The 27,225-nt window shown below is 44.2% G+C and overlaps 1 protein-coding gene across 1 annotated transcript in view; it reads right to left on the reverse strand.

The window, feature by feature from the left end:
- Positions 1-15,386, reverse strand: part of SCN11A (sodium voltage-gated channel alpha subunit 11) — an 86,646-nt gene extending 71,260 nt beyond the window's left edge. Inside the window, exons 1-5 of the mRNA XM_040479827.1 lie at positions 14,835-15,386; positions 11,618-11,736; positions 9,728-9,829; positions 1,408-1,536; positions 5-108 (exon numbers count right to left, since the gene is read on the reverse strand). Coding sequence (XP_040335761.1) covers positions 5-108; positions 1,408-1,536; positions 9,728-9,829; positions 11,618-11,736; positions 14,835-15,107 — 727 coding nt within the window. The 5' untranslated portion in view covers positions 15,108-15,386. The remainder of the gene's footprint in view (positions 1-4; positions 109-1,407; positions 1,537-9,727; positions 9,830-11,617; positions 11,737-14,834) is intronic.
- Between the last annotated feature and the right edge of the window lie 11,839 nt (positions 15,387-27,225).

Here is a 27,225-nt window from a genome sequence, read left to right on the forward strand (position 1 = left end):
TTACCTGAAACCACCGAAATTGCTTTCAAAGCTCTGAACACCCGGAAGGTACGTAGGGACGACAGACTGATGCCACTGGCCCTGATACTTGGTGAGTATGATACAAACCTAGAAGACAAAGCACAGGGAAAGCCTGGGCCTACTCAGTCCTGTAGCTGCACTGTGTATCTCCACGCAGGCCACAAATAAACGTGGCCTCAGCTCTCTGTCCACCAAGGTGAAATCTGGGGCCTCACCTTCTTGGCCCCACCTTCATCTCGGGGTCTGTAGTATCATTCTCCATAGCTGTGGGCCACAGATTGCACGGGAGGCTGTTCTCAGCTAATTTTTATATTTGGCCATAGAGTAAGATCCCTTGGAATAGCCCATGCAGTTGTGGCTACAGCTATCGATAAGAGAAATCAATCAAAACATGTATTGACTGACTACCGGGTTCCAGGCCCAGTGCATTTACGTAAGGTCTCACTACGTGGCCAAGCCCAGAAGGAACCCAGGCAATCTGACTCTTGAGCTCTCACCACTGCACTATGCCACCTTTCAATAGCCAAGATCACCCAACCGTGGAATTTCAAATGTAAAACTTGGGAATTAATAGCATCTACCTCAAAGGGCTTTTGCAGATACTAAACAGGAAAGCATAAGCAAAGTGCTTACGACGATGGCTGGCACAAATTAAGTAATGTTAGGTTACTATTATTGTGCCAGTGATGGGCCATTGCTTTTCTTGTTCTTCATTTTGGCGACCCTGTGTCATCATTCAGATGCCAAACTGATGCCCTTTCCTCCAGGAAGAACTTCAATCCTCGCCTCATGTCATATACAATATACACACAATAATTAACTCAAAAGGGGCCATGGACTTAAACATAAAGGCCAAATCTAGAAAACTTCTAGAGGGAAATGAGGAAAACTCCTTGAGAGCTTGCAGTAGCCAAAGATTTTCCAGATTCCGTGGTTCCTCCTACACATTCTGACAGCCTGATACATGCCCAGCTCCTGTCCCAGCACTCACCCTACCAGATTGCAATGGTTGTTAATTTTCCCTCTTCCCATCTGGACTGTGAGCTTCAAGAGGGTGAGAACCATGTCTGTTTGTTTTGTTTTGTTTTCATTATCACAACCCTTGTATCTTGCACAGAACTTGGCCCATCATAGGCCACTGTTTGGGGAGTGAATGGCTGGAGGAAGGAGAGCATGAATGTGGCCTAGAAATGGATTCACGTGTGGAGGCCTCTGGCCAATTGGCTGCATGATGCTGTTCAGGGCCAACCCACGCTGCACTCAGAGCTCTAGGCATTATTAGGACATGCTTAGCTGCTCACATGGACCCACAGAGACCCCTGGTGGAAGCCAAGGAGCTTCTTTCCCACCCCAAGTCTCCTCAATAAACATCTTTGACATTCTTACGCTGTTGCAATGACAATGGAGTCCAGCCAGTTCCATGGATCTCGAAGAAAAGAAAACTCATCCAGAACAAAACCTCTTGCCAATATTTTTATCAAAGCTTCAAAAATATAAATCCCAGTGAAGACATACCTGCAAAGTAAATCATTCAGAACAAGAAGGAATATGGTAAGTGATGTGAAAAGCAGAGAGGCCATCTGTCTTATCTGGCCTTTATGTGGTTTTTTTACATTTCAGTGTGACGTTTAGCATCCTGAGTTTCAGTAAACCCGAGTTCAGAGTGGCAAGCATCGTAAGCAAGTTCTAGTAGTCAGAATTTCTAAGCAACAGGCCCACAGATAAAGTTGTAAGCTGCTGTTCAGTGCTTAGTTCCATGGCCACATTCTTGAGAGTTGTTTTAGCAACCTGGGGCCTTGGGACGGGGGTTGTCACTGCTATTTTGTCATCACTATTCTAGAATTGGCACTTTGATGTACAGAAGGGGATGATGGCAAAGAAACAAGGAGAATAAACGAAAAGATTAAAAGCTGGATCTTTCCATAGCCCATGTTCATGGATCAGAAGACTTAATACGGTTAAGATGTTTGTACCACTCAAAGTGATCTACAGATTCAGTACAATCTCTATCAAAATCCCAATGACATTCTTTGCAAACATAAAAACATCCATCCTCGAATTCATATTTTGGGACCCCAAATTTCAAGGGACCTTGAAAAGCCAAAATGATCTTGAAAAACTTGGAGGTCTCAGATTTTCTTATATCAAAACCTATCACAAAGCTAAACTAATCAAAACAGTGTGGTGCCTGTATAAACACAGACATATAGAACACTGGAATAGAACAGAGAGCCCAGAAATAAGCCTTAATATATATGGTCATATGATTTTCCACAAAGATGCCAAGACTATTCCATGGAAAAAAGACAGCCTTTCAGCAAATAACGCTGGGAAAGCTCAGTACCCACATGCAAAAAAATGAAGTTGGACCCCTACCTTACGCCATGTATAAAAATTAACTCAAAATATCTAAATATCTAAGTGCAAGGGCAGAAACTATAAAACTTCAAGAAGAAAATATTTGTAAATCGTATTACTGATGAGAGGTTAATATCTAGAAGATACAAAGAACTCCCACAACTTAACAACCAAAAAAATCACACCATACACAAAAACAAACTTAAAATGTCTTAAAGATTTAAAGGCAAGAACCAAACCATAAAATTCCTAGATAAAAACTTGGGCGGTAAGCTTTCTGACACTGGTCTCAGGAATATTTTTTTGGTTCTGTCTCCCCAGACAAGGATAACAAAAGCAAAAATAAACAAACGGAGCTACATCAAAGTAAAAAGCTTTTGCACAGCCAAGGAAACATCAACAAAATGAAAAGGTAACCTACTAGGGGTGCCTGGGTGGCTCAGAGTAAACGAAAAGGTTCCAAGCTGGATCTTTCCATAGCCCATGTTTGTGGATCAGAAGACTTAATACGGTTAAGATGTTTGTACCACTCAAAGTGATCTACAGATTCAGTACAATCTCTATCAAAATCCCAATGACATTCTTCGACTCAATGACAACTTCGGCTCAGGTCATGATCTCGCAGTTCACGAGTTTGAGCCCCTCACGCCCGTGTTTGGCTCTGTGCTGACAGCTCAGAGCCTGGAGCCTGCTTGGGATTCTGCATCTCCCTTTCTCTGCTCCACCCCACTTGTGCTCTATCTGTGTCTGTGTCTCTCTCTCTCTCTCTTTCTCTCAGAAATAAACATTAAAAAAAATTGAAAAGGCAACCTACTAAATGGGAGAAGATTTGCAAATGATATATCACATGGGGGTTAACATCCAAAATATATTAAAAAAAAAAAAAAACTCCTACAACTCAATGTCAAGTGAACAAATAATCTGATTAAAAATGGGCAGAAGACCTGAATAGACACACAGATTGCCAACAGGAATATGAAAAGACATTCAACATCACTAATCATGAAGAAAATGCAAATCAGGACCACAGTGAGATATTACCTCACACCTGTCGCAGTGAATATTATCAAAAAAGCCAAGAAACAAGTGCTGGCAGGGATGCAGCAAAGGGAACCCTTGTGCACTGTTAATGGGAATGGAAATTGGTGCAGCCTCTGTGGAAAACAATATGGAGGTTCCTTCAAAAATTAAAAATGGAAGTACCATATGATCCAGCAATTCCACTTCTGAGTGTTTATCCAAGGAAAGTGAAAACACGAATTTGAAAAGGTACACATACTGCCATGTTCATTGTAACATTACTTACAATAGCCAACATATGGAAGGAATCTAAGTATCCATCAATGGATAAATGGGTAAAGAAAATGTGGTGTATGTACACAATGGAATATTATTCCACCCTAAAAAAGAATGAAATCTTGCCCTTCATGAAAACAAAGATAGACTAGAGGGTATCATGCTAAGTAAAATTAGACACAGAAAGACAGATACTGTATGATTTCACTTCTATGTAGAAACTAGAGAGCGAAACAAAACAAAACAGACTTCTAGACACAGAGAGCAAACTGATGGTTGCCAGAGGGGAGGGGGTTGGGAGATGGATGAAATAGGTGAAGGGGATTAAGAAGTACAATCTTTCAGTTATAAAATAAATAAGACATGAGGATGTAATGTACACCGTGGGGACTACAGTCAATAACACTGTAAAACTTTGTATGGTGACTAGACTTATGGTGATCATTCCATAATGTATATAAACTTTGACTCACTATACACCTGAAACTAATACAGTATTGATGTCATTACATTTCCATAAGAAGATTTTAATTAAAAAACTAAATTTAAAAAGAAACAGCACAAATCAAGTAACCTAATTTAAAAATGGCTAAATGACTTGAATTAGACGTTTCTCCAAAGATGACATCCAGATGGCCAACCAAGCACACGACAAGATGCTCAATACCACTAATCATCAGGGAAATGCACACCAAAACCACAGTGAAATATCACCTCATACCCATTAGGATGGCTGCTTTGCTTTAAAAAAAAAAAAGCCTCAGAACATAACAAGTGTTGGTAAGGATGCAGAAAAACAGAAACTCTCGTGCAGTACTGTAAAATGAGGCAAACAGCCATGGAGAACACTACGAAGCCTCTTCAAAAGAATTAAAAATAGAATTACCATGTGATCCAGCAATCCCACTTGTGGGCATGCACACAGAAGAACTGAAGCAAGATTTCAAAGAAATAATTGTACATGCACGTTCACAGCAGCATTATTCACGATAGCCGAGAGTTGGAAACAACCCTTAATGTCCACTGATGGATAAACAGATCAATGGGGTACATACCAAAAAATATTATTCAGCCTTAAAAAGGAAGGAAACCCTGACCCAGGCTACAACGTGGATGAACCTTGAAGTCATTCTGCTGAGGGAAATAAACCAGGTGCAAAAAGATAAATACTGTATTATTCCACGTAAGTGAGGCGCCTAGAGCAGTCAAATACATAGCAACCAAAGGTAGAATGGTGGTTGCCAGGGACTGGAGGGGAGTTAGTGTTTAACAGGCACAGAGTTTCAGTTTTGCAAAATGAAAAGAGTTCTGGAGCCGGATGGTGATAATTGGTTGCACAACTATGTGACTGTACTTAATACCACTCAAAAGTGGTTAACATGGTACATTTTATGTAATGTGTATTTTACCACAATTAAAACAGTCTGTCAAAAATGCTGGGTCTGTCCGTGTGCAGGTGGGCACACGCACACAAACGGGTTCCACTTTGGGGACAGAAACAATCAATTCAAACAATCTGTTGGTTCACAGTAAAAGAAATGGACCTTTTCTGGTAGAACATCCAACCACTGTCAGCCCACAAAGCTAAAGAGCTAAGATCTTGGAAACTTGAAAAATCCAAAGTAGCCAAATCCAAGGGCTGAAATGGTTATGAGCTGCTCTCTGCTTCAGCCTTTTTTTTTTTTCTAAGCTGATCACCTTTTAGGTGACAAAAGAACACAGCAGATTAATTCATGTCTGCCCTGAAATACTGTTTTAAAAAACCAGGCATAATTTACAAAGTTAAGGGTATTTTGGGAAAAGCTGTAATTGCAGATTTGTGGGATTTTGCAAATCTCCATCTAGGTCTCAGGCAAATGAGACAGCAGCCCTTGACTGCCATTTCTACCTAACCACCTGGTCTCCCACCTCCCACTCCCAGCCGAAGCCTGGCCAATAGAGGGACAGGCAGACCAACCATGACATCTTATATGGAGTACAGCCATGCCCACCACAAGGAACAGGGCTTGGGAGCTCCGTGACAGAGAGATCCCAACCCACCAGGCAAATGAGGCCCTCTGGAGCGTGTCACTGTCAGTTCAAGCATGGTTAGGGTATCCAATCAGGGCCATGGGTGGTGTCCAGGTAGGTTAAGAGAACACCATCGCCTGATCCTAGGGCACTTTGGCATTCATTCTCTGAGAGCTATAGACCTGGAATCAATTTCCCATTTAAAAGTTTTCTAACCAAAGGACACTGACATAATTAGAGAAACTCTCCCCCCATGGGCCTAATAACTCAGTCACATGCCTTCTTTTGTAAAAACATTTTCAACCTCCTCCTCCCACCCTCACTTTTATGCATCCATTGTCAGTACAAATGCCACCAGGAGACAGCAGCAGCTTCCCTACAGCCTAGACAAGGGTTTTTTCATATCTTTGCCTTATGGGTCTTTTAGTAGTGACAATGACCTTTGAGCAGATTAGCATCCAATTGGGCCACTGCTTTCCATTAATAGGAAAAAGAAGACTCATTGCATCTCACTAGAAGAGCCGAGCAGGCTCAGCTACACTTTGACTACAAAGGCTTCCAGAGACACTGCAGTAAATAATGAGCAACTCCTCCACTCTCAATTAGCTCCTCACATGGAATAGCCAACTATCTAAAGGGGAGACCATTTTCCCCAGTGATATTGCCCAGGGTCACTTCTATTCTCAGCAGTATCCATGCCCCTTGCTTCAAGGCATAGCCCCACACTCACTGTCCTTAACTAGACCCAAGTCCCACTTAACGACAGAGAAGGAGCAATCACTAAAAAGTAATGCAAAGAAGTAAATCTAAAAGAAAAACAGTAGAGATTTAAAATGAAATACTAGGGGCGCCTGGGTGGCGCAGTCGGTTAAGCGTCCGACTTCAGCCAGGTCATGATCTCGCGGTCCGTGAGTTCGAGCCCCGCGTCGGGCTCTGGGCTGATGGCTCAGAGCCTGGAGCCTGTTTCTGATTCTGTGTCTCCCTCTCTCTCTGCCCCTCCCCCGTTCATGCTCTATCTCTCTCTGTCCCAAAAATAAATAAACGTTGAAAAAAAAAATTTTTAAAATAAAAAAAAAAATAAAAATAAAATGAAATACTAAATATACCTGATTAACAAAAAAGAAGGTAGGAATGGAAGAACAATAGAAGAGGAAAGGAATAAAAAACAGATGAGAGCAACAGAAAACCAATAGAAAAACAGCAGACCTGAATTTAAGCATATTCATAATTACATTAAATGCAAATGAAATAAATATACCATCAAAAGGCAGAGATTAGAAAATAGACTGCATAAAAAACAAAAACCAACTATGTGCTCTTTACAAGAGATACACTATAAATACAAAAACACGAAAGGGTTGAGAGTAAAAGGATGGAAAAAGATATACCATGCAAACAATGAGCCTAAGAAAACTGGAGTAGCTGTATTAACCTCAGACAAAACAAATACTAAAAGGAATATTACTAAAGATAAAGAAGGGCATTTCATGCTGATAAAAGAATGCATACATCAGAAAGATATAATAACCATAAATTTGTATGTGCCTAATAATAGTGCTGCAAAAATATATAAAGCAAAATTTGCCAAAAATGAAGGGATAATAGACAAACTCACAATCATAGATGGAGATTTCAAGCCTCTCCTCAGTAATTCATAGAAGTACTAATTGAAATGGCAAAAGGATAAAATATATAAATGCCACTATCAACCACCTTAACCTAATAGGACTATTTACAGACAATCATATCAAACTGCAGAATCCACATTTTTTCATGTACACATGAAACATTCCCCATAGAGCCATAAAATAAGTTTCTCCTAATTTCAAAAGATTGAAAACTTACAGAGTATATTCTTTCCACAGAATTAAACTGGAAATCATTAACAATAAGGCAACTAGAAAAATATAAAATATTTGGAAAAAAACACACTTCTAAATAACACATGGGACAAAGAAGTAATCATAAGAAGTAGGGAATGTTTACCCAAAAGGTAATAAAAACACAACATATCAAAATATGTGGGATGAAGCTTTCTTTAGCAGTGCGTAGTGGAAATTTATAGCTTTATACAATTGTACAAGAAAAGAAGAATGGTCTAAAACCAACTATTTAAGTTTCTACCTTAAGAAGCTAGAAATAGAAGAGCAAATTAAGGATGAAATTAATAAAGACTTTGAAGCCTTCATATATTGCAGGAATGTAAAACAGTCCAGCCACTTTGGAGAAGTTTGGCCATTTCTTACAAAGTTACTCACTCATATACTTCACATATGTCACAGCAATTCCACTCCTACGTATTTATCCAAGGGAAATGCAAACATATATCTACAAAAAGACTTTTACTTACCTACTTAATTAATTCAATTTTTAGAGAGAGAAAAAGAAAGAGCATGAGCAGGGTAGAGGGCAGAGGAAGAGACAGCATCTTAAGCAGGTTCCTCACCCATCACAGAGCCCAACATGGGGCTCTGTCTCACGACCCTGGGATCATGACCTGACCCCAAATCAAGAGTCAGATGCTCAACCGACTGAGTCACCCAGGTGATCCCCATAAACAGACTTTTATACAGAAATGATCTTAGCAGCTTTATTCATAATGGCCAAAAACTAGAAACAACCCACATGTCCATGAACAGGTGAATGGGAAAACAAATTGTGATATGCTCATACAAAGGAATACAACTCAACACCAAGGAGGGGAAAAGCTAGTGATACAAACAACAGCACGGGTGCATCTCAAAACATGCTAAGTGGAAGAAGCCAGATAGGAAAGTATGGTATCATATACATTATATGAGCCCATTTATATTAAATTCTAGAAAAGGCAATACTGGTCTAGAGCGACAGAAGGCAGATCAGTATTTGTCTGGGGTTGCGAGTGGGGGTCAAGGGATTGACTGCCAAGTGGAAATTTTAGAGTGTCTGGAATGTTCTGTACGTTCTGTATGTTGACTGTGATGGTTTCTATCACACAGTTAAATATGGGATAAAAATATGTGAATAAAATAAGTGATTTCTTATTATTCTCTCAATTATTCAATATATTCCTGAAAGACTAAAGCAGCAAATATGTTAAATTAGAAAAACTAGGACAACATTCTCTTTGATAAGAGAATACTTATCAAAATATAGAACTTTCTAAGTTGAAAAATTAACTTGCATTACTGAGTAGCCAACTAAAAATTACGAAAAGTTAATATTTTAATTATAGGAAGAACTCACTCAAACTCACCAGGGAAAAAGCAAAAATGATACATGGGAAATGGAAATATTGTTAACTCTATAAATTAACAACTATCCCAAACCTTTTGGAAAACATTTTGTCCCCATATGTTTTTCAAGCATTGAAATGTACTTTTGATCTAGTAAACCCATTTCTAAGACTCTACCCTAAGAAAAGTAATCATTTTTGAAAAGTAGCTTTATGCAAAAAAGATGCTTGTTGCAGTGATATTTATAGGAGTAAGATACTAGAACGGTTAAGTAAATTATGGTTTATTCACCTGATAGAATGTTATATTACCATAAAAGCAGATTCCTATAAAGCCTCTATAAACACAAAGAAAACCTCTTAAAAGCTAGACATAAAAGTTGTAAGTGTGCTGCTTATTATTTTTGAGGTCTTTAAAAATAATTGTTGGGGCGCCTGGGTGGCGCAGTCGGTTAAGCGTCCGACTTCAGCCAGGTCACGATCTCGCGGTCCGGGAGTTCGAGCCCCGCGTCAGGCTCTGGGCTGATGGCTCGGAGCCTGGAGCCTGTTTCCGATTCTGTGTCTCCCTCTCTCTCTGCCCCTCCCCCGTTCATGCTCTGTCTCTCTGTGTCCCAAAAATAAATTTAAAAACGTTGAAAAAAAATGAAAAATAATTGTTAAAAATATGTGTACCAAACTAAAATGGACCCTTCCGACATTTGCACTGGGAAGTTGGGATTAAGGGTGACTTTGTCTTTCTCTGTATAGCTCAACTCTGACCTAATCACAGGTCGTTTAGGCGTATTTGTTCCAAACCTTAGGTTGGATGAGCGCAGGACAAACACTTACTCGGCATTGTCGGTATATATGTTGCTGTTGTCCTTCCCACAGGCGGTGGCCATGAACACGCAGTTGATGATGACGGTGCAGATGATGAACATGCTGAACAATGTAACCGCTGTCTGTTAAGGCAGGTACACTTCAGGGTGGCCCGGGTCATCCGTCACAGTGGAGGCTGCGGGCATACCTCCAGGCCCCATTGGCTGCAGGTGCAACCTGTCTGCGGACGGTGCGTGTTGGCGGGCGACCGCCCACACCTGTCCCCTCCCCTGAAGAACTGTCCTCAGCCAAAAGGCAGCCCCTTCACCTGGAGGGCTACAACTCCCTCCCTCATGTCTGACTGACTGAGACGTAGAGAAAAGCTGGCCCTCGTTTCCAGGTGGGCTTCCTCTGTGACGTAATCGGTGCTCTAGAGCTCCTGGTGGACTCCAGCTGATGTGGGCTCAGCTGAGACCCCATCCTTGTTTGCTCCTCTTTCTCTCCATCCTGCTTCCCTCTTTCCTTCTCCAGAGGGCAACTCCTCTACTAAGTCATCATTTAGTATTAAATAATTAAATAATAAAGATGGGGGCGGGGGGCGCCTGGGTGGCTCAGTCGGTTCGGCGTCCGACTTCGGCTCCGGTCATGATCTCGCGGCTCGTGGGTTCGAGCCCCACGTCGGGCTCTGTGCTGACAGCTCGGGGCCTGGAGCCTGCTTCGGATTCTGGGTCTCCCCTTCTCTCTGCCCCTCCCCTGCTCATGCTCTGTCTCTCTCTGTCTCTCAATAATAAATAAACGTTAAAAAAATTTTAAAATAATAATAATATTAAAGATGGGGATTAAATAAGAATCCCCATCTCAGATTCTGCTTCTAGGGAAGCCAACCTGAACAGTTATTCCTTCCCATCCCCCCAGTACTTCAATACATGTACCAGTCCATGTCTTTCTGACCTCCCCCAGTCTAAAACTGCCTGGCATCTTCCACGACCCCCTGCACACAGCAGGAATGCTCAATAATCCCCCTCCTATCTTTATCCTTAAGACTGAGGTTGCAAACTCAAAGCCTTAAGAGTCTCGGGAGTCCTTTAAATGGGTAAAATGGGCCACAAATAGGGGTGGAGAGGTGGTGAAGCAGAGCTTGCATGGCCCCTCTAAAACAGTCAGTGGTTCCTCACTACACCGATTTTTGCCAGCTAGGACTATAGGCTGAGCCTTGAGAGAGGTTCCGTTTTTCAAAAGAAGCCAGAAATCCGGACTTTCCACATTACACAGTGTTTCCATAAAGCTTTAAATTCTGTCTAGGTCCGGGGCGCCTGGGTGGTTCAGTCGGTTAAGCGTCCGACTTCAGCTCAGGTCACGATCTCGTGGTCCGTGAGTTCGAGCCCCGCGTCGGGCTCCGGGCTGATGGCTCAGAGCCTGGAGCCTGCTTCCGATTCTGTGTCTCCCTCTCTCTCTGCCCCTCCCCCGTTCATGCTCTCTCTCTGTCTCAAAAATAAATAAAACGTTAAAAAAATTAAAAAAAAAAATTCTGTCTAGGTCCAACACAACACCGTTAGCAGGTAAATACAGAGACAGGTAGATGGTTTGCCACCTTTGTCTGGGCCCCAACTTAGATGTTCCTTTCTCCGGGAAGTCCCCCTGGATGCCTCCAAAGCACAGCGGTGCCTCTCCACACTACCGCTCCCAAACTGCCCACCCCACTGAAGAAATTGCCTGCCTTTTGGCCCCTCTCCTTCTGAGGCCACAGGATCCCAGGGCAGGGCCAAGCCTTGTTCACACGCAGTAAAAGCACAGCCCCCGCCATGCAGCCGCAGGCACTCTGCCATTATTGGTTCCAAGAATCAGCTACTTCCCCTCAGTCTGGGGCTCTGGCACTTTTCACATGGCCTGGACTTGGCGGAAGATGCAACGAAAGGATATGAATGGACTGAGATCCTAATGGCCAAACTTCGGATTGGACTGAAAGGCCCAAATATGAACAAGGCACGATTGGCACTGAAGCGATAGATGGTCCTCTTTTTGTTCAACACCATAAACGTCTGCGAAGACAAGCCAACAAATGCCGCAAGAATTACATGCAGTGACGGAACAATGTTTATCGCGAGTTAGTTCATTCAGAGGAAATTCGGTGGGACCGCGGACTGAGGCGTGGCTTGGCTTATCATGATCGTGACAGTTTCTGATTGGGCTACTGTCACTCTGTAGCCTGAGGCCCTTTCCCACCGGCCCACGCTGTGACTCTGGACACCAGCAAAACCCTTCGTCTTGCATCTCCGTCTAGAGAGATAAGAACTAGGAGGGAACTTGAAGAGACGGGGAGTAGTATTGAACATTCACGTTCAGCAGATCATTTTAAATTATTCTGATTACGAATAAGAGCTTCGTAACAAAGGTTAGAACAGTCAGGGACCCGGCGAGTCTGGGTTGCTGTGCCTGAGCAGTTCTAAGCGAGACAGTCTGCCGATCAATTCCAACCTTGAGGCTCTTCAACAGAAAAAGGCATCAAGCTTCCCAGACTTGCTCTCCCACTCTCCCCACTGATGCATGAGCAAATCTGCCTCCGGTTCCCAACTGGTGGGGGAGGCCTTACAGGAGGCGTCTGGAAATACATGTGGGTGTTTTTGGCTGTCTGTCACAACGGCTGGAGGCTCTACTGGTCTTCAGTGGGTAGGTCTAGGGATGCCGAGCCCCGGACAGATCTGCTAAGTGGTACACTGTCCCATCCAAAATGCCCACTGGGCTCCACTGAAGACAGCACCAGACGTGTGTCCGATTCTTCCTGGGACCTAGGAATGAGGCAGTGCCTGCAGAAGAACCCATCACTCACAGGGTCTCACATCAACGCCCCGAAACCTCCTTCTTTCCATTTAGCTATAATCTGGCTGTCCCCTTACATGTCCCCAAGGCTGTTGGTTACAAAAGCCTTCACAGAATGAGGGTCATTCCTGTTTCCCCATGTCTCTGCTCCTTTCAGATCTGCAAAAGTACTACTTGGCATGTAATCCAGTATGTTCTTATACAGGAAAGACAGGCCTTGTCGCCAAGGCCCAATATAGCAGGGTGGGTGCTGCCTTGGCTGAGGTACCAGAACTTCAGCCACTGCCAACCATCAACCTCCCTTTGCTGAGTTGCTGGAACTTACTTGTCTGCTGGCCATCTGGCGGCAGGAAAAAATGGGGCAGGATATTTTCTGTTGCCTCCATAACAAAAGGAAATGGGCCACAGGCTTCTTTGAAAGCTATGAGCTCAGGAGCCCAAGACCCACTTTAGGGATTCTGGGCCCTTCCTTCAGCTAGAAAGACAATTTTAGGGCACAGAGCAAACCCCTCCTTGAGGCAGGTCACCCCAGATTAATAGGTGGCATGATACGGCTCTGTCTCTGTGCCCCTTGATATTTTATTAATGCCATCTCTCACTGCTTTAAATATTTCAGCTAATGGTGTATTTAACTATACTCACCAGGGTTTAAATCATTAAAATGATAGGTACCCACTCCTTCTGTCTTCTTGCTGACATATCTCCACCCCTTTCTCTGTAGCTCTTCAAAATGGAAGTTTCAAAAGACAGGAAGTGGCCTTAGACTATCGAAAGAGCCCTTGGGTTTAGGGCCCAGCTTCATCCCTTACTGGTTGCTTGGCCTGTCATAATCCACTTCCCCATCCAGTCTTTGGATTCTCATTTATGAGGTGGAGGGCTAACTATCACATATACCTCACATGACTGCTGAGAATACCAGCCATGCGGGGTCATGGGTGTGCAGAGCTCTAAAAAAGTATCGTGTCTTCTAATTTAAAGGGAGAGCCCAAGCTGAGAAGAGATAGATAGTCCTAGAACATTCAGCCAGGCTGGAACAGAACCTGTCCTCCCAGGACTGTCTGCAGCATACCAAGCTGCCACCTGCTCCAGCCTTGAAGCAGAAGACCTCCAGAAATTAATTCGCATTTAACAACTCTGCCTCCAAGAAGCCCCTGGGATTCTGGGGCATAGGAAGAAGGAGAAATATTGGGGTGTTTTCGTTCCTTCATCTCTCTTCTTCTTTCTTGCCTTTCCCACTCACACCCCACTCTCCTCTATACACACAGTTCCCACTTGGTCTGGTAACCCTAAGTCTGTCCCAATGCAAGGTAACATACCAGGCAGTATTTCTCTGGAGAGATCGATTTCCCATGGTTGCCAGCAGAGAATGGTCTCAGCATCTCATATTTCTAGGACTTCTACCCAAACTTCCTTCCTCTCTGCCCTCAGTCTGGTGAGGTGGGTTTTCCATTCGCTGCTGGATCACACAATGGGATTATTATGGCAAGGTCTTCTGAGCTTTTCCGGATGGTCTGCAGAGGACCGTCCTCACTGTCCCAGGCTTCCAAGCAGCCATCAGAGGAGCCCAGAGCTCACATTTCCTCACTTAGGAGCCCCTTTAAAGAACTTTTGCTAGAATTTCCCTGCAACAACTATATTCAGGTAGGTTAAATAGCAAGCCTATCACACATCGGCATGGGATTTATGCAAAATCTCCACCTGCCCACTTGATTACCATATTCTTGAACATCACTTATTGAACTTCTATTATGCATCATGTTGGTGTATGGTTCCAACCTCCAGAATTCTCATTTAATAGCCTAAAAAGCCTATAGCTGGGGAGTTTTTCAAGGAAAACTTATTACTGAATTGGACGTTCCTGGACAGTGATATTCATCTCTCATATGAGTATAATGCTTTACAGTTTATAAGTGCTTCCATGGCCTGTCCATGTTGTAGGAAGCATGCTTTATTCCCATTTTACAGATTAGAAGAATGAGGATTAGGGATTTATCCAAAGTCAAAAAGCCAGTCACTTAAGTGGCCTACACCTAATTCTTCTGACTGCTAGTCCAGTCCGCTTTCCTGACACCATTTATGTTTTCTCTGTTTTCCTTTTAACCTTCCTACTGCCCCCTGGACCTTCTCTTCTTTGCCAAGACATGCATTACAGAGAGAAAATGAAGACTGAAAGAGGGTCTCAGGACTACAGAGGCAATGACAAGTGGTGATAGCAAAGGAGGACAGACACCCCTGCAAACCCCAAGATCAATGTTTAGAGGTTCTTGTGACACCGGTTATAACTGCATGGCTAAAACACCCCAGAACCCCATCCAACTACCTTATGATTTCTGTAGAACGGGTCCAAGTCTTCCAGGGGCCTTGCTATCAGCTCATGGGGAATGTTGCCATAGAGTCTGGGCAACTTCCTGGAGACCTTTAGGTCAAGCTGAGGCCGAGGCTGGGCTTCTGCTGGTGTCTGGTCTTTGCACTTCTTTTTCTCCTTTTGGATGGCAATCCGCTTCTCAATTGTAGCCAGGGTGTCCGAAGTGAAGGGACGGAAATTTCGTTCATCTGGAAAGATCACCGGGTAGCACCTGTCATCCATTTTCATCCTAGGGACGGAGATAAGCAGCAGATCCTCAGAGAGCTCTGGAAGATAGAAATCACACAGCCTGCCCTGGAATTTTGCTCCTTAGGGGTGATGTCACGGGGAGCTAGAAGACTGGGTGAGGTGAGGGGGCTTGGGAGCTCACTGATTGTGGGGCAGGCCAGCAGAGGTGACCACCATTGTGGATAGAGCAGGAATTCTGGGCGCAGGGAAGACCAAAGCAGGGCATCATTCCCGGAGGACCTAGATATAAGTGGAAAGTTAAGTTCAGGAACAGTGGGCAGAAGAGGCCCAGTCTCTAAAATTGAGACCCAAGCATTGAGCAACACAGTAAGACTGAACCAGCTAAACTACTGAAATGGGGCCTGCAGATGGTGACTAAGTGGCCACAGTGTGAACAGGAGAGGAAAAAATAGGGAATCAAGTGGGACATAAGTATGAGCTGCAAAATCAAAACTATTAAGTGCACACATCTTCTCACATTTGGTCAGCAAAGTTCTTAAAATATGATGAAATGGAAACAAAAAGGCCATAAGCACAGGCAAGAACATTTACACTAACACCTCTGATTCCATGCCAACTCTCTTACTTCTGAAACCCAGACCTGGCAGAAGTAAGGATCCAAGAAAGCAGAAATGATTTGCCAACACTAACGGGGTCGCTCTACCACGGGATAATAGCTGTACTGGCCCCTATCCCTGACAACCCTTCTACAAGGACTTTCTCTATAGCTTCAAGTTTAAAAGTAGGCTCTGAAAGGGACACCTGGGCGGCTCAGTTGGTTAAGCGTCCAACTTCAGCTCAGGTCATGATCTCACAGTTGGTGAGTTTGAGCCCCGCATCGGGCTCTGTGCTGACAGCTCAGAGCCTGGAGCCTGCTTGGGATTCTGTGTCTCCCTCTCTCTCTGCCCCTCCCCTGATCACTTGTGCTCTTGCTCTCTCACTCTCTCTCAAAAATAAGTAAACATTTAAAGAAACAAAAAAGTAGGCTATGAGAAAAGGCAGTAGGGCTCATGTTAAATGCCTTTACTTCCCATGCCATGCATCGTCTTCCTTTCTTATTTACCTGAATACCAATCTACGATTGACTTCCAAGGCACTCCAGAGAATTACGAGTAATCCAACATGCACTGGTTTGTTCATTCAGCAACCACATGCGTGGTGTCTGCTCTAAGAACAGAGGTAGGCACTAATGGAAAAACACAACAGTCCCTCCTCCTGGTCCTATAAGTTATGCTCTCCTGTTGTAAGTGGAGAAGACAGATAAAAGGCAGGAAATTATAAAAGTAAGACAGATGCTGTTATAGGGAGAAAGAGAGGGTACTATGTCTGTGCATGGGATAGGCGTCTAACCAGTCTTGGGGAATCAGGGATGGTCTCCCAAAGCTTTAATGTCTCAGCTGAAACCTGAAGGAGATATAAGACATAGATAAGCAAAAAGGAGGACATTAGAGTATGGTAGGGGAAACAAGCAGCATGTGCAGTGACCCGTGGGTGAAAAAGAACATGATGTCCATCAACAAGTTCTATCTGCCATTGTAAAATGGCCAGATAAGGCCCCAGTCAGCACTGAGAGAGCATGTGGGACCCTAGAATCCTAGTGAAAACCATGGACCTCACTCTGACGGTAATGGGGGGTTGCTAAAGAGTGAGTTGCTACTGTTGTTGTTGTTGTTGTTGTTGTTGTTGTTACAGAGGAGTAACACTATCAGGGTTTCAAAAAAAAAATCCCTCTTACTCATGAGAATAGATAGGACTTGGGACAGGGGCTGAAAGAGGTGAGGAGGTAGAACTGAAGAAATTGTTGCAATGATCGCAACCACTGAGGATGACCTAATGGAATGGGTAGATTGGAGAGTCACTTTCGAAATAGCCATGGTGAGGGAAAGATTCGAGGGACAGGAAGGAGCTGAGGTTCCCGGCTTGGGCACCAATGGCTCGGTCAGAGGTGCCACTCACTCAGACAGAGAGCACTAGGGAAGGAAGAAGCTTTGGGGGAATAAATTGAGCTTAAAACAGATAAAGCTGAAGCTGTTTATGAACCTGCAAGTAGAGAGAGCCAGGAGGCATTTGAATACAGGGCAATCATAGCTTACACGTTAGCCTCTGAATATAGCATATGAGAAAAAAAAAGCATAGTCAAGTTTCTCTTGGAAATCCCTCAGGAAGGCACCAGACTGAAGAGACATCCCAACTCACTGGCCAACGAGGTCAACACGGCCAGTTTTTCTTCTAGTGCCGGAACCAGTCACCACCCTTCAGTTATCCACAAACAGAGTGGTCAGGTTGTGTTTAAGGGCCACGATAAAGGCAACATATGTGTCTTTAAACACACTAAGGGTAATGCAATGCCCATAGTGTGAGTCATATGTCAACTGAAATGACATATGGAGCCTAGATTCACTGCATTCTGTCCCATCCATTCAGCATTAAGCGCTTTATGGATATGCCTGGATGATGGAATTGGCCACACAGTTTAAATTACTCTCTCTCCCTTCCCACCCCTCCAATCCTCTTCTCTTCCATTCCACTTCCTTCTCTCTCACAAACATATATTATTGAATTTGTATAAATAAAGTGGGACTATGTGAGACTCTACTGTATTTGGCTCTGGAGCTCATGAAAGACATTTGAGACAGGGATGAAGTCCTCTGCAGTCAACAGCCTATGGATGCTACTTGATCCTGGAAAATAGATGAGCCTAGAAAGACCCTGGATGGCAAAAGCTTACGCTAAGTTACCGCAAGGAATCCAATACAGGACTGCTACCATAATAAGGAGACTATTAAAGAAGAAACTGTAGGGGCGCCTGGGTGGCTCAGTCGGTTAAGCGTCCGACTTTAGCCAGGTCACGATCTCGCGGTCCGTGAGTTCGAGCCCCGCGTCAGGCTCTGGGCTGATGGCTCAGAGCCTGGAGCCTGTTTCCGATTCTGTGTCTCCCTCTCTCTCTGCCCCTCCCCCATTCATGCTCTGTCTCTCTCTGTCCCAAATAAATAAATAAACGTTGAAAAAAAAAATTAAAAAAAAAAAAAAGAAGAAACTGTATACTCTGACCCTGTTGTTCTGACCCTAAGCATATTTCACCCAGGTTCTAGCAGAAAAGAGACTTAATGGAAATAAGTAACACAAAATAAAAACTGCACACATTAAAATTGTTTATAGATATATGCATGAAAAGATGCCCAACATCACTCATCATCAGGGAAATGCAAATCAAAACCACAATGAGATAGCACCTCACACTTGTCAGAATGGCTAAAATGAACAACTCCGGAAACAACAGATGTTGGCGAGGATGCTGAGAAAGGGGAAACCTTTTGCACTGCTGTTGGGAATGCAAGCTGGTGCAGCCACTCTGGAAAACAGTATGGAGGTTCCTCAAAAAATTAAAAATAGAGCTACCCTACGAACCAGCAATTGCAATACTAGGAATTTACCCAAAGGATACAAAAATGCTGATTCAAAGGGGCACATGCACCCCAATGTTTATAGCAGCACTATTGACAATAGCCAAAATATGGAAACAGTCCATTCATTGACTGATGAATGGATAAAGAAGATGTGGTATATATATATAATATACAATGGAATACCACTTGGCGATAAAAAAGAATGAATTCTTGACATTTGCAGCAACATGGACGGAACTAGAGTGTATTATGCTAACCAAAATAAGCCAGTCAGAGAAAGACAGATATCATATGATTTCATTCATATGTGGAATTTGAGAAAACAACAGATGAACATAAAGGGAAAAAAATAAGATGAAAACAGGGAGGGGTGGCAACCATAAGAGACTCTTAAATACAGAGAACAAACTGAGGGTTTTTGTAGGGGAGGCGGGTGGGGGGATGGGTTAAATGGGTGATGGGCATTAAGGAGGGCACTTTTTGGGATGAGCACTGGGTGTCACACATAAGAGATGAATCACTGGGTTCTACTCCTGACGCCAAGACTACACTGTATGCTAACTAACTTGAATTTGAATTAAAAATGAATAAATAAATAAAATTTGTTATAGACGTGGAAATAACTAAAGAACCACATGTTAAAGGTAACATTGAAAACTACAAAAATTGACCTAGGAACAAGAGGACTTTAGGAGACCCAGGGTGGCTCAGTCGGTTAAGTGTCTGACTCTTGATTTCAGCTCAGGTCATGTTCTCACGGTCATTAGATGAAGCCCAACATTGGGTTCTGTGTTGAGGGCAGATACCGCTTAAGATTCTCTTTCCCTCTCCCTCTGCCCCCCTTCCCCGCTCATGCTCTCTCTCTCTCTCTCTCAAATAAAAAATAAAAAAGAGGACTTTATAAACATTATCAACTCAAATAAATCTGAAAAAATAAATCACACACAGTAAAATTGTCTTATATTGAAAAACATTGATGAATCAAATATTTTTATAAAAGTAGACTCAGGAAAATTGGACTGTGGAAATAAAGCCTGTGCATGCAAAATTAACTCAATTAATAAATTAATAAAGTCAGTATGCATAATTGGTAACATTTGGAACAATTCAAATATTCATTGTGAAATTTATACCCCAGATACTTGACGCTGAGAATTTTTCTATATAGCAAGTAGACTGCGTTGCATGGAAAAATTGGTTGAAAAATTGGCTACAGTGCAATCTTTCTCAAGCTTTACTAATAATCAAATATGATGGCAAGGTTTGCAGACACTGAGTGATTCTTTACAAAAAAAAAAAAATTATTTGGGTATGTGCTTCCAAATAATGAAAACAGAATCTCAAAAATGGTGGGCACATGAATTCCAAAACATATGTACCAAACCCAAGAGTGCAGTAAAAAAAAAAAATTCCGGGATAACTGCACTACGATCAGCTTAAAAAGCAATTGATCTAAGAAGAACTAGAAGTCAGAGAGCCCTAAGAAAAACCTTTCAAGTATAAGTTAAGTTCTCTGTCACAAGGAAAATGATTAAGCAAGTGGTTTCTTAATAGGTAAAAAAGAAAGGTAACTAGAAATTCCATCAAAACAACAGCTCTTCAGAAAGTCAGATTTTACGTATGAAGCTGACTAAATGGCTTGAGCAGCTGACAGAAGAGGGGAAAAAGTCCATTTGACCTTGACACTTAGGACATTCTCCTTCATGAAACAGAAGGTCAGTGACATCAGAGTCCATTCGCATCTCTATGGGTCCAAATAAGATACCAAATATTGGCTTTAGAGACTAGAAGCTACAAATTCATTATATCTAAAAGTTATACACCAGTTTTTTATTTTAACAATCATCCTATAGATAAAGCAGAATGGATTACAATTACAGAATAGAATTCAAATGACATAAATGTTATAAAATTGTATTGCAAGCTGGAGTTGGAGAGCAAAGATGAAGGGATGCTCAGAGCTACAGTTTCCTCATCCTAAGCACCTGAAGAATCAAGACATTCTATAGAAGGTCTTGGATCAAGCAATACAAGTATAAGTCTATCCCTGAAAATTATGCAGGTAATCCAGCGCAAGACCAAATTAAAAATATGCTAAGTAGCAGAAACTGAAGGAATCCTGGGTACGGAAGAAGGATTACGGTCAGTACACTAAATTCCTCATCTTGCACAGGGGCAATTCAATAACTGTTACTTAAACTTGATAACTCAAGAAATAAAAGCATTAACAGGATCAGTTCGAGTTAGCTAGACAACAACCAGAACACTGAAACACTGAAGGGATTCAAAGTGGGACGGAGGCGATAGGCAAGGGGGAGCGGGGCGGGGGGGGGCATTTTATTTTTCATGTGATACCTTTCCCAGCATTTCTTCCTTCTGAGTTATTGGAATTACGTACACCTAAGTGTCACTTTTACAGATTTGCTAAAAGACTAAAAATCCTTCCAGGCCTCCAAACATTCTCGGATTTAAAACAGAGAGTCAAAATATCAGGTACAATGACAGGCTCTAAACTAACTCGAGTCCTAAAGGAAGCAAGCAGAATCTCAAGTTGAAGTCCAAAGCAGGAGGCCAGCGCCGTGTGAATTATGATGTGATAGGGAAACCATAGAGACCAGGAGCCCCCACCCCCCCCCCAGAAGGCTCTGCCAGACCTCCCTGAGGGGATGCCCTAGACTGGCTGGAGGGCTCCCCGTCAGAGGGGGCTCTGTCCCTGCTCCTCTAAGGACTGGCCCTCTGCAGGCTCACAGGCCCACAGGCCCACGCTTGCCAAATAAAAAACAAGCTCCCATCCAGGCAAACAGGGCTGAAGCTTCATTCCCTAAGCAGAGAGCTTAAATTACTCAGGGAATTCACTTGCAGTTAAGATCAGGTCGCTCCGGGCTTTGTGTCCAATCTACAAGCCTTTACAGAGGCATTAGATCTGAACTCCGATTGCGCGCTCATTCATGCTCTGGGCACGGGCAATGCAAAATGATTTAAAACACCATCCCAGGCCTCAAGGGTCTTAACAGTGGGGTGGGCACCTGGGTGAGTCAGGGACCGAGGCTGAAACCACACAGTGAATACGGCTGCACTAGCGGGGAACCCGAGGTGCTGGGGGAGCCCAGAGGACAACGTGGTTATGAAGAATCGGAAATCACTGAGCTGGGAGGATGGAGGGAGGTGTGAGCATGTGTGAAAACACCGAGGGTAGCAAATGGCTTTTTTCCCCTATTTATGACTCTACCAGTCATTGTAAAAGTTGAGTAACCTCATTGTGCTGCACATCTGCAGTTTGCGCTCCAAGCCTCTCCCTGTGCTTCTCCTCCTTGCTCAGTGCCTGTGCAGCTGATCCACGTGGACCCCTCAGTGGGAGCCCCGGGATTCTGGCTTCTGGTTCCGTTTGGCCAGTGGGAGGCACCAGCAAGAGACCCAGAGAATGGTGGAGAGTGAGGCCAGGGTTTTCCTTCCCAGCTCTCTCCCCAGTGGCGGCCATGCGCCACGGCTCCTGCCCGGTGGCCCGTCCACACGGCTCTCTCTGGTTCTGTAACACCTCCCTCCCCCGGCCCCTTCAGATGTGGGTGTAAGGCACCCCATTCTCACCACACCTGAGAACTGCACCGTCACCGGTTGCGGTCACTGAGCTCTGCCTGTACCTTTTAAAAAAAAAAAAAATGTCCCTTTAATAAAATATCCTCGAAATGCCCAGTTTGAATGTGCCATCTGCTTCCTGCCAGGGCTCTGGCTGATGGAATCATCCATTAAATAAAATTTAGAAAACAAGAAAAGGAAATGATCGCCCACAAACCAAAGCCACCTAGCACATGCAAGTTTTAACATTTTGGTATATTTCTGTTCCGCGGTCTTTTTTCCATATATTTACACTGCTGGCATTGTCATGCATAGGCAATTTTATCTCGTGAACTTTTCAATTAATGTGATATTGCAAACATTTTTGCAAAGATAGGTATCACTTAATGGCATCTACCCTGTTCCAGGTAAAATTTTAAGTGTGCTAACACACATTATCTCCTTTAAGCCTCAGAACGATCTCATGAGATAAATATTAACCTTGAGGGGTTTCTGAAAGGAAATGTTCATCTGGAATGAAGGTGAATTATTTGCGGCCTTCTCTTAAGAGGCAGGGGTTTTAACCTTATACCTTCCTTGGCTAGAGTTTCTCTCCAGCTCTCTGTTAGTAGGAGAAAGGACAAACCGACCCTCACACTTGACCCTAACCAGTAGGGGAGGCCATTGGGCAAGTCACCAAAGGTTTGCAACCCAAAGCCTTTCGATGTGGATCTGGTCCACACAACCTGAGACGCAACACTGAGGTTAATAAAAGCTATACACTATGGGCCAAGCACTAGGTCAAATGCTTTAGATGGATCATCTCTCATAATCTCTCCTAACTTCCCAGGAAATCTACAAGGTAGATATTGTTATATCGCCCCCATTCTACAGAAGAAAGCACAAGGACGTAAAGGAATTGGGAGGCTTGCCTAAGATCACATACGGAAGTGCCAGAGAATCTCAATCCCAAGTAATGACCACTGTGCAATCCACCTACCTGCCTAGTTCTTCATAGTCCAAGCTAAGACAACCCAAGAAGGTGAGAGAAGGGAGTCAGGAGGAGAAAGCCACACAGCTTCCAGCCGGGCTGGGTGGGGTCTATGACATCCTCACTGTGTGACGTGCTTCCCAGGACATCAGCCTTACTGCCACAGCCTCACACGTCACTCCCTCGGGCATCCCACCACCCCCACCGTGACACTGTCTCATCCACCCAAGCCAGACAGCCCGATGGCAACGTACCCTATAAGACACCCCTTTGTCCATTTTGGATGGTGGTCTGAACAACAAGATCTTAACTCTGGTGACACACAAACCAAGTCCATTAACACAGGTTACAAATAAATAATGGCCCCTTCGTTCTTCCTAGATCCCACAAGAAGATCAGAAAACAAATGAACATGAATAGACTTTCATTGATCTCAATCCAAAATCAATCCCAGGTTGATGAGCTTACTACCTCTTCAGAAAAAAAAAATTTTTTTTTTAAGTACACATTAATTTCTGATTAAGTTAATTGGCCACAGGGAACTCAGAAACTATTTGGAGGGTCTGCACTGCAGTCTCGGGATAGAAGACTTGAGCACATCTTTTCTAGAAAAACCCAATTCCTGACATGAAGTCCGGTGTTGCGAGCACCTATCAGGCCAGGCAGCCATCTCCCGTCCCCCTGGCCCCATGTCTTCTCAGAGCACTTGAATGGAGGAGAAGCACCCGATGGACCCCATCACCCGAGCCATGTATCTTGTACCTGGTCCCTGACTCTGAGCTGAGTAGGACGTGGTTACAAGAGGCCTGTACTCCATCCTGATGGAAAACACAGAGCAAGTTCCGTAGTGACAGGTCTAGCCTCGAAAGCCCAGAAGAACAGGGATGCCACCGGCCCAGAGGACTTACCTGCCTTGGGAAGGCGGCTCCGGACAGCAGCCCCTCTCGAAGCTCTCCACGGAGCAAGTCTCACAGAGCCTGAGCCTCTCTGCTCCTGGCAGTTGGAGGCCTTCTGGGAGGGGCAGCTCGGAAGCTGGGTGGAGAGTGTTGAGGAAGGCAAATGGGAACACAGCCAAAGTGATTTTAAAGAATCGTGTAGGAAACCCTGTAACCGGAGAAGTGACTGAGATGGTACTTACATTTATACTTTGGAAGCATCTGCCTTTAATCAGCGCTTAATCTAACCCTGCAGAGAGCATCATTAATAAAGAAACAGGTTGTTTTTTTTTCTTTGGCCTCGTCCAAGTGGGTGAGAGAACAGCGAAGAGTCTAGCTGAAAAGCCACGCCGCTCAGCCTGGAGGCCACCTGACCCAGGCGCTCTGGCTTCTTGCCCCCCGGAACCTGCCAAGGCCCACGATGTGAAATGGTTCATAAGGCGCCCGGTCGGCTGCTCCTCCCTTCTTTTCTCTACGGGCCATCAACACCGAGGGTTCAGACCTGTGAAAAGACACGCTTCCCTAGGTGGTTGTCACAAGGGACGCCAAGCACATCCCTTGGCCACCAAAGCCATGCGACAATGATCTGTCACCAAACCCCAAACTCCCCCAACTTAGCTTTTGTTTTATTAATTCTTGGGGAAAACTTAGATCTCTTTGGGAAGTGTTGCACCATAAGCTATTTTTAGCCGCTGTCCCCTTCCAGAGGCTAGCTGACAACCAGCTGAGATAAACGATACAAGATGCTTATACGGGGGCAGGAGGCAGGAAGTAGGTGTTTAAAGGAGTGTTGGATTGCAATTACAGGCAGATTTCGGTCCTGTCAGAAGTGGCACTGAACACTCGTCAGAAGAACTGGGCATAAATCCCAGCTCTACCGCTAAAGCTGCATGATATTGGATGAAGCACTCAATTTCCCTGAGCCTTAATTTTCTTCGCATAAAATGGGATCATTCTTTCAAACCTCCTTAGCCTTAAGAAGCAAATATGATAATAGCTACAAAAACACTGTGCAAACACCGGATATGAGTGTCTTCATTTTTAAGAGGGAAAAGGCCTCGTTGCTTTTCTCCCCCTACTGACTCAACACCTAAATCCCACGCAGCCACACTGAAGTCACAGACATGGGATTAGTGCTGGGCTTGGCACAGTGTATATGCCCTGACTTTTTAAAGCAGTGATCAGAAATTCTAAACCTCTGTCTGATTTCAGGGAGATTCTCAGAATAAGAGAAGACCAGTGAATAGGAAAAGGACGTAGAGCTAATAAATAAGCATTTTTTTTTTACATGGTTAAAAATGTGTGTCTCTGAAGAGGTTAAAGGAGGCCTCTAAATCCATTATCTTAAAAGGCCCTGGCTTTTTTTTAAATATAAACTCTTGGCAAATATTATTTTCCTAAGCTATTAAGTCATTTTCTGACTTCCCACTCTGAAGTCTCAGAGAACATCCTAGCTTCTGTCTTCAAGGTAAATGCAAATGATTCCAAATGTAAGAACTTCCAAACAGTAATACCCCAACGCAGGCCACAGGAGCAGCATGGGGTTTGCATGCAGGACGTTCCCCAGACTCGCCTCTCCTGCGGAGCACTTGGGGAAAGCGAATGTGCACCTGAAGGCTGGAGCAGAGCCCCTGTGTTGAGTCTGCATTATAAGGGGATGCTAACATCAGCACGTGGGCAGGATGCCCCCACATCTGCTGTATCCCTGGAGCACTGTCACCTCCCTTGGGTGCTAGCAGGGAGCAAGATCCTGGCAGTCTCAGTCTTTCCATCTGATAGGCTGACCAGCTTTGACATCAGTGGCCAAGTAGGGATCATCAGCTTTAGCAGCAGCCACACACCCATCTGTTTATTTAGCAAAGATGACATTGAACCTCAATTACTGCAGAATGCCTGGAAATACCAAAACAGGACCTGAGTCCTTGAGGAGCGTGCAGCCTCCTGCATGGGAAAGAAAGATGTACGAAGAACTAAAAACAAGACAGAGGGCTTCAAGAAGCTGCAAGCAAGATGCAAACAGAGGCCTTCACAGAAGGGAGCAGAGAGCCTTGGGAAGGCTTCCAAGAGGAGGTGGGAATTTGAGCTGAGGCTGAGAAGATGAATGAGAACTCAGTATGCAGAGCAGGTAGGGATGGACCTTCCAGGAAAAGCCTGAGCAAGGACACACAGGCCGGCAAGGACAGGACATGTGTAGAGAACCTCAGGTTGTTCCATGAGGATGAAGTGGTGACAAAGAAGAGGATACAGAAGAGGAGGAGGCTTTGCGTGGCCTTGAACACCACTTGACAACCACTCGGGAGTTTGAACTTGAACTTGTATGGAGTCACAGGCATGGCGCCGGCACAGCCTTAAGCTTCTGATGATGTATACCCACCAAGTCTTCTGTTTCCCTAATGTGCACCACCACCGATATCTCGCCGACGGTAAGACATCCGTGCAAATAAACAATGTTCACGGATAATGCCGAGGGTTCGACGTATGCCACAGCAGGTGTGGGCAGCCGAAGTGAGCGGAACGTGTGCGGGAAAACTTGGGAGGGAGCAAACCAACCCGGGGGAACTGGCTGTGACCTATTTAGCTGAAATCGGAGGTAGTCCGAGGAAATGTAGCAGTGGGTACCAAAAGCAGCCGCTCTAGTCAGAGACCTCCTGAAAGCTGGTTCCTATATATTCTTCCCTTCCCCGATGACACACGGTCAGCCAAAGGCTCGTACAAGCATGTAGGGACTGAGCAAAGGCTTCAACGTCCAGCTCGTGAGGTCTCGTGCAACACAGGAGTGAAGACAGCCCCATCACCTAACCCCTACCGTTCATTGCTGGAGCCTGCATTTAGCATTTAGTCCACAGAGCTTCCACTGTCTGATATGCGTGCTGACATGATGCGTATTTCTGATATGTAACCGTGAGGACTCTTTGGGTTGCAGCTAACAAAATCCTAACCCTAGCGTTTAGTATAAGCAGAAAAGAGATTTTTATTGGCAGGGATCAGGGGTGTCGCACAGAATCCAAGGGACGAATGGCTGTGGCCCCTGACGGAAAAGCCGAAGTCCAGCAGGAAACTCAGGAAGCTCTGTCTCTCCTCATCTCCTGTTCCTGTTGCTGTTCCCCAGCCCCTGTGCTCCCTTTTCTGCTGTACATGAGTTTTCTGTGATCCTAGTTGACCCGGCAGAAAATGGCATCTCAACCTCTGCGTTGAAATGTGGAGCCTTTCCATTCTGGGATGCAAAATCCCTG

This window comes from Herpailurus yagouaroundi, unplaced genomic scaffold (assembly GCF_014898765.1).
Source record: "Herpailurus yagouaroundi ecotype Mexico unplaced genomic scaffold, PumYag 159, whole genome shotgun sequence".
In the NCBI taxonomy this organism is placed as follows: domain Eukaryota; kingdom Metazoa; phylum Chordata; class Mammalia; order Carnivora; family Felidae; genus Herpailurus; species Herpailurus yagouaroundi.